Source organism: Harpia harpyja, chromosome 11 (genome assembly GCF_026419915.1).
Source record: "Harpia harpyja isolate bHarHar1 chromosome 11, bHarHar1 primary haplotype, whole genome shotgun sequence".
In the NCBI taxonomy this organism is placed as follows: domain Eukaryota; kingdom Metazoa; phylum Chordata; class Aves; order Accipitriformes; family Accipitridae; genus Harpia; species Harpia harpyja.
The window spans coordinates 8159857-8174405 of record NC_068950.1 but is presented as its reverse complement, the minus strand read 5'-3'; the positions used below and the strand labels follow the sequence as shown (position 1 = coordinate 8174405).

General features: G+C 51.0%; 1 protein-coding gene across 1 annotated transcript; it reads left to right on the top strand.

The window, feature by feature from the left end:
• Positions 1-1314: 1314 nt before the first annotated feature.
• On the top strand, positions 1315-9640 carry LOC128148416 (dimethylaniline monooxygenase [N-oxide-forming] 3-like). The gene is made up of 9 exons (XM_052802229.1): positions 1315-1451; positions 1618-1759; positions 3462-3650; positions 3952-4114; positions 5585-5727; positions 5853-6052; positions 6182-6540; positions 6998-7070; positions 7904-9640. Exons 2-9 carry the CDS (start codon positions 1628-1630, stop codon positions 8241-8243), a joined length of 1599 nt encoding a protein of 532 aa, XP_052658189.1. The 5' UTR covers positions 1315-1451; positions 1618-1627; the 3' UTR covers positions 8244-9640.
• The last annotated feature ends 4909 nt before the right edge of the window (positions 9641-14549 follow it).

Below are 14549 nucleotides of genomic sequence, written 5' to 3'. Positions count from 1 at the left end.
CAGGGATTTTTGAACACCTTGACTTTTCTTCTTTTCTCTGCCTTCCCACACCTGCAGTTCTCCTTCCCTTTGTTTTTACTTTTTAGAGAGGCGGGGGGGGGGAAATGTTAAAATTTTTTTTTTCTTTTTTTTTTTTTTTTGAGGAAAATGGCAGCTGGGAAATGATGAGCCAAGAGGTCCAGGGCTTTTTCCTCTTTCCAGCACTTGACAGCTGTGTCACTCCAGGTAAATGATTGACTCTTCCTGCACCTTTGTCCCCCTCCTTCTGCCTTGGGTTGACCTTTCCTATCCCCATGCCAGGGCCAGGAGCAGGCATGCTCTCTCAGTGTGCATCGCTCCTGGGTGTAGTTTTCTGACAAATGTTTTAATTCATAGAAGTCCTCCTCCAGATCATGTCCTGCAGGAGATGATCCACACTTCCTCTAGGCTGGGAATCCATAAAGCCAGCTTGGCAGTTTATTTGTATTCAGTCAACTTAACAATGACTCCAAAGCTGATGCCTTGGAAAGTCCAACCAAGTTGGCAGAGAGTGGAAAAATTAGCAATTTCATTCTTTTTCTGTTTGGTTGTTCAATCATTTTTTTCTGGCATTCTCTGCTCTATTTCAAGTCAATTTAGCGTTAATTAACAGCCCAGCTTAGACAGCTTTAGAGGCTCCAGCAACTCTCAAACAGGCATACTCCCAGCCGAACTGTTGTCCCCAGGGACCTGTCTGCAGGCAGGGGTTTGATGGATGAACTCACACAATGAGACTTAGATGAAGAGTGCAGAGATGGACTGGGATTTGCAAACAGACTCCTTTGCACTTGCCTGTGCTTTGTCCTGCCCTGCAGATGTCCTCTTAAACACACTTACCCCATTTATTAGAAGCGGGGAAAGCAGTCAGGTGCTTTGAACAGGAACCTGCCCGATGCTGGGGTGGCTTGTCCTTGGGGTGGCACTGCCAGCTGCCCTCTTTGCAGGGGAATAACTGCAGTGCTGGGGTGGAATGGTGGGGCGAGGTTGGGCAGCCTGGTCCTACCTGCTGTTCTTGATGACATAGGCATCGCCGTGCCATTTTGGAGAGGTGTGTGTGTGCACGCATATGAGGGATGCTGCTCATCCCATGGGCCAGAGGTGGCTGCCACAGCTCAGTGACCCTGGGCTCTATCTTGCAATAATTTCAGTCCAACACTTTATTTCCTAATTTAGGAGCTCTGTGCCCACAGCTCCTCCTCATGTTACAGCTCCAGGCTTGCTAAAGTCCAAAAAGCACAAGTCGCTCATTGAAACAACCCCTTGGTGCTGGCCCTGCCTCCTGTGCAATGCTGCATAAAAGAGCTTTGCTTTTCCAGGGGAGCTCCTCCCGAGCCACTGCTCCTCTCCCTGAGAGAGCCCCTGGGTACTGGGACAAGCTCTTCCACCCCGCCCAAAACTCTTACGCACGTACCTTGGGGCTGCACGGGAAGCAGGTGAGCAAGGATCAGCAAGAAACCCCCCGGGTTACCTAAGGAGCTGGGGGAGTTGTGCTGGGGAGGAGGTGCCCTGCTCCCGCAGGGCATTGCTGGGGGCTGCAGACCCACCTTGGCCAGCGTGCCTGGCCTGTCTCCGCTCCACCACAGCCGCGTTCTCCCGCAGGCAGGACGGTATGGTGCGGCGCGTGGCGGTGGTGGGCGCAGGCGTCAGTGGGCTGGCGGCCATCAAGTGCTGCCTGGAAGAAGGGCTGGAGCCCACCTGCTTCGAGCAGAGCGAGGACGTCGGGGGGCTCTGGCGCTACACGGTGAGTGGCTTTGGCTGCCTGGTTTCAGAGCTGGCTGGGGAAACCTGCACCCGCTCGCACCCTGCGTGCCTGCACCCACTTGCTCTGCTCTGATGGCTGCATGTGGGAGGGCTTGACTGGTTCAATACAGGTCCCCAGGTCCCCTCCCGTACCCTGGGGACAGCCTAGCCATCCCCTGACTCGCTGAGCCACCTGCTTCAGCCAAGCCAAGTCCCCTCTGAAACGCCATTCTTGCTCCTTTAGGGACAGAGGGAATCAACAGCTTCTCTGCAGCCAAGGGGATGCAAACCCCTCAGGGCTCTCGCTGGTGCACAGGGCAGCCCTCAGCATGCTTTTATGTAGTGGCCATGTACCACGGAGCCGCAGAGGAGCCCGAATGAATAATCAGAGGGTTGGACTCAGAGCCATCTTGTGCCACTTTGCTGCCAGCAAGCTGGGGCTGAGGGGACAGTTTGGGATGTGATCACAGTTGCAGGAGCAGCTTGGGGTGCCATTAGGGAAAGGAATTGGGCCTGTGCAAGTTAAACCCCGGGGCAGAGGGGGAGGGCAGAAAGCTTGTTCTGGGTGATCTGAAATGTTTGATTTATCTCAAAACATGGACCACATGTTTTCTGTCTTTTCGGGGGAAGGTTCCACGAATTCCTCCAGAAAGTTTAGCAATACTTTTTGATATTAAGGATGGAGAATTTCAGAAAAGAATATCACCATTGAGGGGAAAAGTCAAAATCACTTCAGCTCCTTATCTGGCTTGGTTTTTTTTTTTTTCTTTTATTAGAAGTTGGTAATCTTTTGGCCACCTCAGATATGGATTTTCCAGTGCAGAAACCTGCATTTTTCCCAGCTCTGTGCTGGCATCAAAGCCATCAGGAAAGGGAAATGCATTAGCTGTGTTTTGTGCTCTTAAGTGCCGAGTGTCAGGGCAGACATAGCAAGTGCCCTCCCCGATGGGGACAGGACAGCGTGGGGCTGGCCGTTTTGGGCAGGACTGGACCAGGCCAGCCTGAGCCCCACTGATTGCACAGTGGTCTTGGGGATTTCAGCAGATCCCTCATGTCCTGCCCTTCTAGATGTCAGCAGGACAGTGGCCAGCTGGCACGTGCATTGCTAGCGGTAGGCACAAGCCTTCATCTGTGTCCCTGGCCAGACCTGCCCTGCAGTTGCATAAAGCATGGGCAGCCAAGCCACGGCACCAAAGCAAACGTACCTGGCCGGGCTTCTGCCTTTGATTGTGCAATCGCCAAGACCGTGTACACAAAGGAGTGATGACCGGGAGTGCCCGTGGGATTTGGAAGCTTTACAGGCAGACCAGCGGGAAGTTGGGCACTGGGAGGTCCCGTCTTACTTGTCTCCTGTGATATTTTGCATGTGTCCATGTGCATGAGTGTAGCTGTGTCACAGCGAACCTCCTGAGGCTTTCTGGATGTGCAGTGGAGAGGCTCTGGCATGGTCCTCCCACAGTGCTCTCTTCCCCTGAGGTTTCCACTTTCCCTGGCAGATGCACATGTAACTGGGTCCTAAATGCCTTGGGTGATGCAAACCCTCCTCCCAGACTGTTAGGACACTTCTGTGCTCATAGAGAGTTATTTGGTTATTGTGCTTGATGGCTTTGCCGGTTTTCTCTGGCTCCAGCCTGGAGGAGTTGGTGCAGGGCTCCAGGTAGTGTCCCCCTTAATGGGACTCGTCCACGCTCTTCTCCCTCCAGGACCAGGCAGAGGAAGGCAGAGCCAGCATCTACCGCACTGTCTTCACCAACTCCTGCAAAGAGATGATGTGTTACCCTGACTTCCCCTTCCCTGAAGACCACCCCAACTACATGCACAACGCCAGGCTCCAGCACTACATCTGCAAGTACGCTGAGCACTTTGACCTCCTCCGGCACATACAGTTCAAGGTAAAAAGCCTGGAGTGGAGAGGGGCAGTGAGTAGTGGGGGGACCTGGGCTGGAGGGACATCACCTCTGTGCCTGGGTCTCCCAAATCTTGGGACAAAATATTCTGGGGAAAAAACTCCTGGTTTTGTTAAAGCAGGTCTCATCAGCTCCCCTCTCTGCGCCCTCCCCAGAGCTGCTGGCATGAAATCGCAGGGGCAAATATCCCCAGGGCTCCTCGGGGCCTCTGAATTCCACTGGCTCCCTAAACCTTTTGGTCTGCTCTGCAGACACCCACGGATCTCTTTCTTTTGTTTCCTTTAAGACCCTGGTCACCAAGGTTAAAAAACGCCCTGACTTTTCTGTGACGGGGCAATGGGAGGTGGTGACCCAGAGAGACGGGAAGGAAGAGACAGCAGTTTTTGATGCTGTTATGGTTTGCTCTGGGCATCATGTCTACCCAAACCTCCCCCTCGCTGATTTTCCAGGTAAGCTGCGCGTGTGGAATTCATCCGCTGGGACAAAGCAGGGCAAATCTATCACAATGTTCTTCCCTAGAAAAAAAATACCTTTTTAGCATTAAAAGGAAAGCAATATTTGGGGGGATGGGGGTCCATTCAGGAAATCAAAACCTGTATTTTTAAGAAAAAAGACTCACTATCCAAACTATATCAAAGCAGGGACAATGTTAATCTTTCCCAGAAAAAAATACTTCAGGCTGTTTCCTTTAACAGAAGTTTTTTCATAAAAGGATTTTGTAAAATAATTTTTTTTTTTTTGCATTTTCCCACGATTTCTAGTACAAATGTCATGCACATTACCCAACAGCCTTTGCCTCTGTCATGGTTTAACCCCTGCTGACAACTAAGCCCCACACAGCTGCTTGCTCACTCCTCCCTCGGTGGGATGGGGGAAAGAATTGGAAGAGTAAAAGTGAGAAGACTCGTGAGTTGAGATAAAAGACAGTTTAACAGGTAAAGCAAAAGCTGTGCACGCAAGCAAAGCAAAACAAGGAATTCATTCCCTACTTCCCATGGGCAGGCAGGTGTTCAGCCATCTCCAGGAAAGCAGGGCTCCGTCACGTGTAACTGTTACTTGGGAAGACAAACGCCATCGCTCTGAATGTCCCCCACTTCCTCCTTCTTCCCCCAGCTTTATATGCTGACCGTGACGTCATATGGTCTGGAATATCCCTTTGGTCAGCTGGGGTCAGCTGTCCCAGCTGTGTCCCCTCCCAAATTCTTGTGCACCCCCAGCTTACTTGCTGGTGGGGTGGGGTGAGAAGCAGAAAAGGCCTTGACTCTGTATAAGCGCTGCTCAGCAGTACCTAAAACATCCCTCTCTTATCAACACTGTTTTCAGCACAAATCCAAAACACAGCCCCATACTAGCTACTATGAAGAAAATTAACTCTATCCCAACCCAAACCAGCACATTCTCTCTGTGTACTGGCACATATTGGGAAAAAACTTTCTCTCTGGCAAGAAAAATTTGGTGCTGGGGGTCTGTTTGGAGGACACAGGCTTGAAGCATCAGCTGGTCAGGAAAACTGCCCTCAGGTCCTTTGCCATCTTCTCTTTTTTCAATGAAAGCTGCTTCCCTGTTGCTTACTACCACAAGGGTATAAAGCCACAACAAGGGGATGGAGTGTGGCTGTCCAGGCACCACGGGGTGATGTTGGGGTTGCAGTGGTACCCTTTTGGGGTACAGAAGTACCATGAAAAGGTATCCTGTGCTTGCACACCATTTCTGTTTAAATATTGAATGAAGCCAGAGACAGATCTCAACTGACTATGGGTTTGCAGCATCCCTCTGTATACAGGAGACATATACTACTGTGAGAAATGCTCTGGTGGATGCTCCAGCAGCATCTGTGGGAAGGGGAGATGCCAAAGCCAGCACAGCCTCTCCCTTTCATTCCTGTGGTGAATTACGACCCTTTCTGTTCTCCTCCCCAGGAATACAGAAGTTTAAAGGCTGCTACTTCCACAGCCGAGAGTACAAGGAGCCAGAGAAGTTCAGAGGGAAGAAGGTGCTGGTGATAGGCTTGGGCAACTCGGGCAGTGACATTGCTGTGGAGCTCAGTGCCGTGGCATCACAGGTACGGGGACCTGCACCAGAGTCATTGGGGAAGGGGGGGTCCCCATTTGCTTGAGCACGTGCCACAGCCCTGGGGACTCACAGCCATCACGGAGGTGGCTCACCCCTACCTGGACATCCCCCCAGGTCTACCTGAGCTCCCGAAGTGGGTCCTGGGTGATGAGCCGCGTCTGGGACAACGGCTACCCCTGGGACATGCTGGTCATCACTCGTTTCCGGACCTGGCTGGGGAACATCCTCCCCAGGGCGATCAGCGACTGGCTGTATGTGAGAGGCATGAACCGGTTCTTCAAGCACGAGAACTTCGGCCTCATGCCACTGAACAGGTGTGCGTGGGGCCATCCATCCCCAAACCCCCTGGGGGTGCTGGTTCTGGAACGGGGCTGGACCATGCCTATCCTGGGCTGGCAGCAGAAGCCACCTCTGTGACAGCCCCACCACCTTTGCCCTTGCAGAACTTCCCGCAAGGAGCCGGTGTTCAATGATGACCTCCCGAGCCGCATCGCCTGTGGCGTGGTGGTGATTAAGCCAAACGTGAAGGAGTTCAGAGAAACGTCCGTCTTGTTCCAAGATGGGACTGTGCAGGATGACATCGATGCGGTAGTCTTTGCCACTGGTTACAGTTACTCTTACCCTTTCATGGAGGATGATTCCATCATCAAAAGCAGGGACAATCAGGTCACCCTCTACAAAGGCATCCTCCCTCCTCGGCTGGAGAAGCCAACCATGGCAGTCATTGGGCTAGTCCAGTCCCTTGGACCCATCATCCCAACAGCGGACCTCCAGTGCCGCTGGGCAATCAAGGTGTTTCAGGGTAGGTGGACGAGCTTGTGCTGGGCAAAGGTCTGTTTTCTGTCAATAGGAAGTAGTGTTTCCCAGCAGCAATGTGCATGTTCAAACCGAAAATCAGGGTAGTGCCTGAGTGCTCAAGAACACAAAGGAGTTTGGCCAGAAATACCAATAATGGGATCCCCATGTGATGGGGTAGCTTGCACCATGGGAGCAGGTCACTTCTCAGCCCACTGCAGATGGCAATGTGGTGGGGCTGCCTGGGGGAGAAGAGCCTCTTGGGCGTCACTACATACCTTAAAGGACAGGAGAGCCAGTGTTGTCACATCCTCAACACCCAAGCTTGACCCAAGCCCAGATCTTGACACCAAAGGGAAGAGAGGCACCCAAGAGCTCAGCTGATCCCTGCACACCCCACCTGCTGCAGGAGGGATCTCCTGGGCATCATGTCCCTTTGCTGATACTCTTCTTGCTCTTTTAAGGGCAGTGCACGCTCCCCCCAGTCAGCGAGATGATGCATGACATCGATGAGAAGATGGGGAAGAAGCTCAAGTGGTAAGAGCAGCTCATGGGTCTCCCTGTGCTGGCAGAGGAGCCCTGCCATCGTCTCAGCCCCAAGTGGGATGGATGAGGGTGCTGGGTGAGCTGCCGTGGGGGCAGTTTGTGAGCAAGGGACAGGCAGCTCCATCCAAGCAGGGTCCTTTGAAAAGCCCTGTTTGAGTCTCAGATGAATTAACCTCCAGGCGGCCCCTCTGCAATGAGGAAGCCCCAACCAGCCCACTGGTGTCAGCGGATATGTTTCCACCAGCCCCATGGAGGCCTGAATCAGGCAAGTTTGGGTGGAAAATTCATGATGGAAATATTTCCTGTCTAAAAATGCTCATTTGCCATCACTGAGCATTATCAGGCTGAAAAAGCATTTCTCATTCACACAGAATCAGGGTGAGGCTCCAGCAGAAATAGAACATTTCCATCATTATTCTTCAAAGTGACCCTTTTTTTGTTTCATAAAGTCCATGAAAGTGCCTTGCTTTCCCCCTCTCTGAGTCTGACTGATATTATAGTGAAGCAATACTTTAAAAATAGGAGTATAACCAGTGAAAGCTGAACCTGGCCCAAGCTATGTTTTCTTTTGTTTTTAGAAACCGTTGCATTGTAGGAAGTTTCAAAACGCAATGTTTTCTTGTGAGCCAGATTCCTCCACTAACAGCAGCAATGATGCATGTCCCCTGGAGCCGTGCCCCCCCGCCAGCTCTGCTCCCCAGCTTTGGCAGGGGAGAGCAGGGGACAGACTCTGCCCTCACTGTGCTTAAAGGAAAAAAAATATTAAAAAAACAAAGGGAAAAACCTAAAGCAACCCCTCTTTTCCTCTCCTCTCTCCCCGGAAGGTATGGGAACAGCACCACGCTGCAGACGGATTATATCACTTACATGGACGAGCTGGCCTCGGCCATCGGTGTGAAGCCCAACGTGCTGAAGCTCCTGCTGACGGACCCGCGGCTGGCCCTGGAGGTCGTCTTTGGCCCCTGCAGCCCCTACCAGTTTCGGCTGATGGGCCCAGGGAAGTGGAGCGGGGCCAGAAAGGCCATCCTCACCCAGTGGGACCGAACGCTGCGGGTGACGCAGACACGCGTCGCCCCCGCTGTCCCCACCACCTTCCCCTGCCTGGCTATGCTAGGGGTGCTCTTCCTCCTGCTCCTCCTCCTCCTTGCTGCCCTTTACTGCTAGGGGACCCCAGGGGGATGGGGAGGGATGCAGGAGTACAGAGCGGTGTACGTGCATGGGATGCTTTCTCCTGCTGGGCAATGTGTGCTGCTGCCCTGCTCATTAACCTGAAAATAAGTCATCAAGAGATCCCTGAAAAATGGCATTGATAAATCGGATGTGATCTCTGTGCCTGGTAAAATTGGGAGGTTTCTCAGCTGGGGCTATGAAAGAGTGTAAGTGCCAGCCCCAGTAAGTAACATTGGTTATTTTGTCCCTCTACATGTATTCAAATAGTGGTGCATTGCTACATGTCTTTAAATCTCCCTGTCTACTGTCTCTTTTTCTGGTGGAAAACTAGAGTCAACATGTTTGGTTTTTCAAGAAAATTTTCAGTGTAAAGCTTGTGTTCTGGCTAAAACCAGCTTGCCTGAATTGGCCCTTTTGAAAAATAATTTTCATAACAAGTAAAGAAAAACATCCACGTTTTTTTCCAGTGGGGAAAGATGCCCAAATGAAAAAAATAATCAGATTAAAATATTGAGAGGAATACTCTGGTATATAAACAGCCCACCAGCTCTCAGAACAACATCTGGACTTCGCTGGAACATGCGAGCATCTGAAAGCTGAGATGAACCGTGTCTGCCAGCCAAAATGCCCTGTCCCGCTGGGGCTGTGTAACCCAGCACCATAGCTGCTGCAGCCATGGTGAGAGCATCCTCGGAGAGATCCCTCTCTGAGCTGCTTCGCTTCCTGCTGGGCATCCCTGTCCCTGCAGCAACAGCTTGGATGGGCACCTGTGCCCCTCTCTGTGGCCACCCCCAATGCTTGTCCAGGGGTGACAGGGATGTGCCATCTGCCCAATTGCCCATCCCGAGGTGGGGAACAAAGCCTCCATGGTCCACCCTCACCTGAGCAAGTGGGGAGGAGCTGGGCTGATCCTGGTGAGCTGCTGAAATTCTGATGTGGCCAGATCATGTGGGCTTTTTCTTTGCATCCATCTGCCGAGAGTGGAACCAGCCCGTGGTGTAATTTCGGTGCTCCCCGGGAAGCACTCTGCCTGCAGGCATCTTGGCTTTTCTCCTCCATACAGCAATAACTATGGCTTTGCAAAATGCTCTGTGGTTTTATGAAATGCACCATGTAAATGCAAAATAATATCATTGCTGTGAGCTCTAGCCCTGGAAACGAGACTAGAGGATGCCTGCCATTCCCTTTTCAGTGCCTCTGCCCAAGTCCTCTGCTAACATGCTGCTTCCTACCAGGAGATGAAGAGGTTTGCCTGCTCTTATTTCTTCCAGTCCAAATGATGTGTACCTGTGGTGGGAAGCAACCCCTTCCTATGATTGTGATCCAATTCAAAACACTGCAGATGCACCATCTATCTGAAACATGAATAAAAATACAGTGGCATCATCTGATCAGTTTTTTTAAATTCTTTTGCAATTAACAAGCTGTGCATGGTGTATCACTGTGATTTTTCTTTCTAGCTGATAACGGCAGCCTTGTTAACCAGCTAGGACACAGCTGTGGTCAGGAATGTTGCTGCTTACCTTGTGCTGAGCTTGTGGGGTGCTGGCAGGACCCACGTCGAACGCAATGGGGGCTGGGAGCCCTTGTCTTTTGGAAGCCAAAGTACCACGTTATGTGAAAGAAAGGGCAGTGGGGAGAAGAGGCAGCAGTCGGTGGTGGTGTTGGGAACTGTGGGATGCACAGGGGACGTGTTGGGGTGCCAATGGGGTCAGCAGAGATGATGTCAGGGAATGAATGAAGATGGTTTTTGGGGTGCTGGCAGGGCGGGGCCTCTTCCCCAGGTGCGGTCAGTAAATTAATGTGGGCCAGGCTGTCACAAGGGCTCTCTGGTGCTGGCTTACATCTGCAAAATGGGTTGAATGACCTTATCATTATCTGACATGAGGTCACAGCCTGTGCCTGTGCTGCTGGGAGCACTCTGGCTGTACCACTCTTCCCTGGGCAGATTGCAGGGCGTTACTGCTGGCCAGAGTATCACGGGGAAGATGCACCTCACTGCTATTTCTGAATTCCTCTGTTTTGCAGCTGTTTCTCATGTGTGCAAACTCACCCTGAGGCCAAAATACTAAACCCAACAGCATCTCTCCAAACAAGGGCGCCGCAGGATAGTCCTTTGCAGAGCAGAGACATGTGTCCTATGATTCCTTTTACACTAGCTTCTACCTTTCTGGGCTGTTTGAACAATTAATTATTTTACACATGCAAAATCAGTAAACACCCATGATACTTTCACCTATCACGAGTTTGCTCCAAAAAGCCAGAATTTTAGCCAGCACTTCATGACATTGCTACTGCTGGATGCCTTGGGGATGCCAGTACCGAGGTCAGCTGCCGGGTGAAGATCAAGTGATTCTGCACAGTGTCCTGCAGACCAAACACCACGGCAATTATTTTTGCTTTGCTGGAGCAAGTGCTCCACCTAGCAAGGACCAGTTTGCCAACCCAGCCTGCCTCCCATGGCCCAGAGCTTGCTGAAACGGTGGGAGGCAACAGCATTGGTGCCAGGGGGTGTCTGCTCCCCATGCACCATGCCACTGGGGCCAGGCTCTCTGTCCCTGTGTGGGTCAGTAAATGCTTGTTTCCCAGAAATCCCCCACTAATTAAGGGGAATGAGCCAGGAGGGCCCTAGCTGACCCGTTACTCACAGCTGGCCTGGCTATTTTAGGGCAAGTGAGGATAGGAAGCACAACTGAGCACCCAGCTCTGCCTGTTCCGTGTCGGCATCACTCAGCATGCGGGGATCTACATATTGATGCATTTGCTATGGTTTCCTTTCGGACTACAGTCATGAGGATAAAAAAAAAATAAATGCCAGGACTTCTCAACCACCTGCCAATGGGTTGTTGTCACCGAAACTAATGGGAAAGAGGAACTGGCCATTTTTTATGCTGTGATGGTTGGTGTCAGTCACCATATACATCCATATGTCCTGCTGGAGTCCGTCCAAGGTAAAAGCTGTTTATAGAGTACTGCTAGAGGCACATGTCTAGGAGCAGGGTTAACAAGCTGCATACGTACTAGATGGGGAAGTTATTTGCAGAATAATACCAGCCGAGCAGCTGTAAGGTGGGAAGCCGGGGGGGTGGCTGACCTGTCTATGGCCTGCTGGAAGGGCTGAACCCAAATCCTTCAGCCTGTCTTTGGCTGGAAGCAAATGGAGGTTCGCTATGAAGCTGGAAAGACACTGTCCTGCATGGTCTGGGGAAAAGCAGAGGAACAGCCCAAATGCTCAGCCAGCATCGTCCCCTTCCAATACCTTGGTGCTGCATCCAACGCCATAGGGCTACAGCTGGGCTACAGCAGCTGTACTTGGCTGTTGACACAAATGCTGCGTGACACGAGATAGATGATTCACCGCTATTGGATTATTCCTCCCTTATGCCTCACAAAACAAGACTTGGACCTTTGAAAATATATCACAGCTGTTTATGCTTGTGTTTCTGGTTTCATTGGTAAAGCCCAGAACTGACGATATTCCTGGAGACCGTGCGGCTGTTACTGGGAGCCAGTGCAGGAGGCAGGTGATGCAGACCCATGGTCCCTAGATGGGTTACTATGCTGCTCACACACTTCTCCAGAAAAGTCCACCTGTCTTGAAGGGGTGGCTGCGAAAAGAGACTGCTGGAGCTTCTTCCCTACTTTCTCACCAGATAAATCCCTGCTGCAGCCCATTGTTGGAGATGCCGGCAAAATCCCACCCGGTGGGCAGGGGGTGCTTTTTTCCATGCATGTCCCTGCCATTTTGCAGCAGCAGTGCTGTGCAAGTCCTGTGCGTGGTGTTGGGAAACAGGGTGCTGGGAGATGGTTTCTGAGCTTGGGGTCTTTATCTGGGGGAGAGGAGAGCGGCAGGGGTGGGGGGTGATGTGTTTCTGAGCTGGTCCCACCACCATGTGATGCCGCATTTTGCAGGAGAGTTGTCGGGGAGGAACACATGTTCCCAGCTCACCTCCTCTAGCTATCTTTAATGTCTGCCAAATAATGTGGCTCTTTTGCAATACTTAGCAAAGGGCGGCTCCCATTTCTGCTGTCTCAGCAGCAGCAAGGCAACGTTTCAATAGTTTTTACAGGCCATTTACATGCTTTCCTGAAAACTTACATTTACTGCATTCATTCACTTCTTTACCGAAGCGATATCATAGCTCATTTTTTTTCAAGTACGGATGTTTTTCCCGTGAACTGTCTAAGCTCAGGCAAAGGTTACTCTGTAATGCAGTAGTCCTGAAGCAAGCAATGAAACAGACCCCTGAGCTCAGCCCTGGCTTCACCCACATTTCCTCAGTCTCCTGACCCAATATATATAATCTGCCATGTCACCACCACCAAAGTCTGGGTCCCAGCACCCTGGGATTTTAGGCTGTACCCAAAATTTTGCTGAATATTGCAGTTCAAGACTCCTGGAGCCCTGGACACTCCTTCCATCTCTTCTCCTTGCAGATATTGAGAAGTTTAAGGGCCAATATTCCCCAAGACCCCTGAGGGATTCAAAGGGAAGACCATTTTGGCATTTAGTCTGGGGAATTTGGGGTTGGACATGGTGGTGGGTTCTTCCCAGCTGCCAAGGAGAAAGTGGACCTCTCCAGAGCAGACAGAACGGTCCCTGCCAGGCCGTCCTGGTGGTGCCTTCCCATTCACACTAAGGTCACCTCCTGGAGCTGACACTCTGTTTCGCAATGCTGTGATATTTCAAAATGTCTTCAGGGAAAACAGATACAGCGGTGATGATCAGAATTATTGTAAAACACAGAGCATGAAAATGCTGGGTTTTGTGTCCTGCAGATCAACACCACTTCAGGCCACAATTTTTCTTTAGATAAGAGGAAAATATTTTTATTATGCATTTGCTATCACGAATTTTGTTGTGTTTTGCAATCAACTTGACACAAGCAAGCGGACTGTGGCCCAGTCCCACACTACAGGTATTTCTGAGCATAGGGGATGGAGGAGTTGATCCCTAGGAAGATGGAACAGGAGAGTATCCTTGTCTCCAGTCCTGACCAACCCATTATTTACTTGCTGGACACTAATCCTTCCAGACAAAAAAGGTTTTGTTGTTGTTCTTGTATTGTCAGATCAATTACATATTTTGCAACCTGAACAAAATCATGGGAGTCCTTCCCCAAGGGTGAGGACTGGGCTGTCAGGAGGAAGCACTGGAGAGATGATATTGCTTTAGAAAAGGCAGATATGGGGTGGCTGGTCTTAGGATTTGCCTGTCCCAGGTCTGATTCAGATCAAGATATTCATTAGAAGCAGCTATTGCCAGGTTATACCACGTGTCACTGCTCCTGTTCCCAGAACCATGTTGTATGGATTAAACAGGAGGTCCCAGGCTCTTTTCTTTCCACCCCTCCTTCCAGTCAGAGGGGACAAAAGGGACAGAGCTTGGCTCACAGGCTCCCCCAGCAGCATCACATCTCCTTGCTGCACCTCTCTGTGCTGTTGTTTCTCTTCCTGCCACCCACCCTCTCAAGCCATCAGTCCATTTGCTTAGTTGCAGTCTGGCTGCCTCAGCCACGGTGGTCCGACCTCTCCCAACCCTGATCTCATCAGCTGGGTGAAGCTCTCAGAGAAATACTCTGACCCCTACAGCACAATTTCCTCATAAAAAATAATTTCCAGAATATAAATAGGAAACACCAGCCAGTGGGGCTAATCTTCAGTGGTGCTGAGCAGCCCCAAGGCCCCAGGACCACCTGTGAGTGCTCAGCAGCTTCTCAGACCAATTAGCAAGCCAAGACATGAGCCAGTCAGAGCTCCTCTATCAACTTAATCTGGAAAGTTCCCATTTAAACTTATGGAGACGTGGTGCTGCAAAATCTCCTCAGTTATCTCCAAATGTTAGCTAACAGCTTGTCTTTGCTGTGGAGATAAGAGAAAACTTGACAGCCACTCCAAAAGCAAGCATGAAGTTGCGTGGGAGGTTTTTAAAACAGGTGAAGGAAACAAGGGGGTAAAGGTCAGTTAGAGCTGCTTTTGGAGGAGAAGATGGGTCAGATGTTCCCGAGGTCCCTCCCGATCTTGTCTCCTAGGGTCTGGTGAAGCTATCAGAGGTGAAAGAAGATCTGCCAGCTGATGTGAGCTAACACATTGTCATAGTGCCTGTGCTGGCTCCTCAGCAAGGTACTTCTGAGTGGTCCAAGCGCCTTGCTTTGCATAGTGTCAGGAATTTTGTCCTCTTAAAAAAAAACTATTTCTGGGAATAAATGCACCAAAGTGCTCCTAGGTGGGAGGCTGGGGTGGTGCAGGAGCACATCTCTGCCTGAATTAGGAGTGTTGCTGTGTCCCCGTGCTGGGGGA

Excerpts from the sequence above, each read along its gene's own strand:
- LOC128148416 (XM_052802229.1), top strand. The coding sequence starts at position 1,628 with ATGGTGCGGCGCGTGGCGGTGGTGGGCGCAGGCGTCAGTGGGCTGGCG. Across the intron at positions 6,541-6,997 it reads GGCAATCAAGGTGTTTCAGG|GGCAGTGCACGCTCCCCCCA; the intron begins GTAGGTGGACGA and ends TGCTCTTTTAAG. Across the intron at positions 7,071-7,903 it reads ATGGGGAAGAAGCTCAAGTG|GTATGGGAACAGCACCACGC; the intron begins GTAAGAGCAGCT and ends TCTCCCCGGAAG.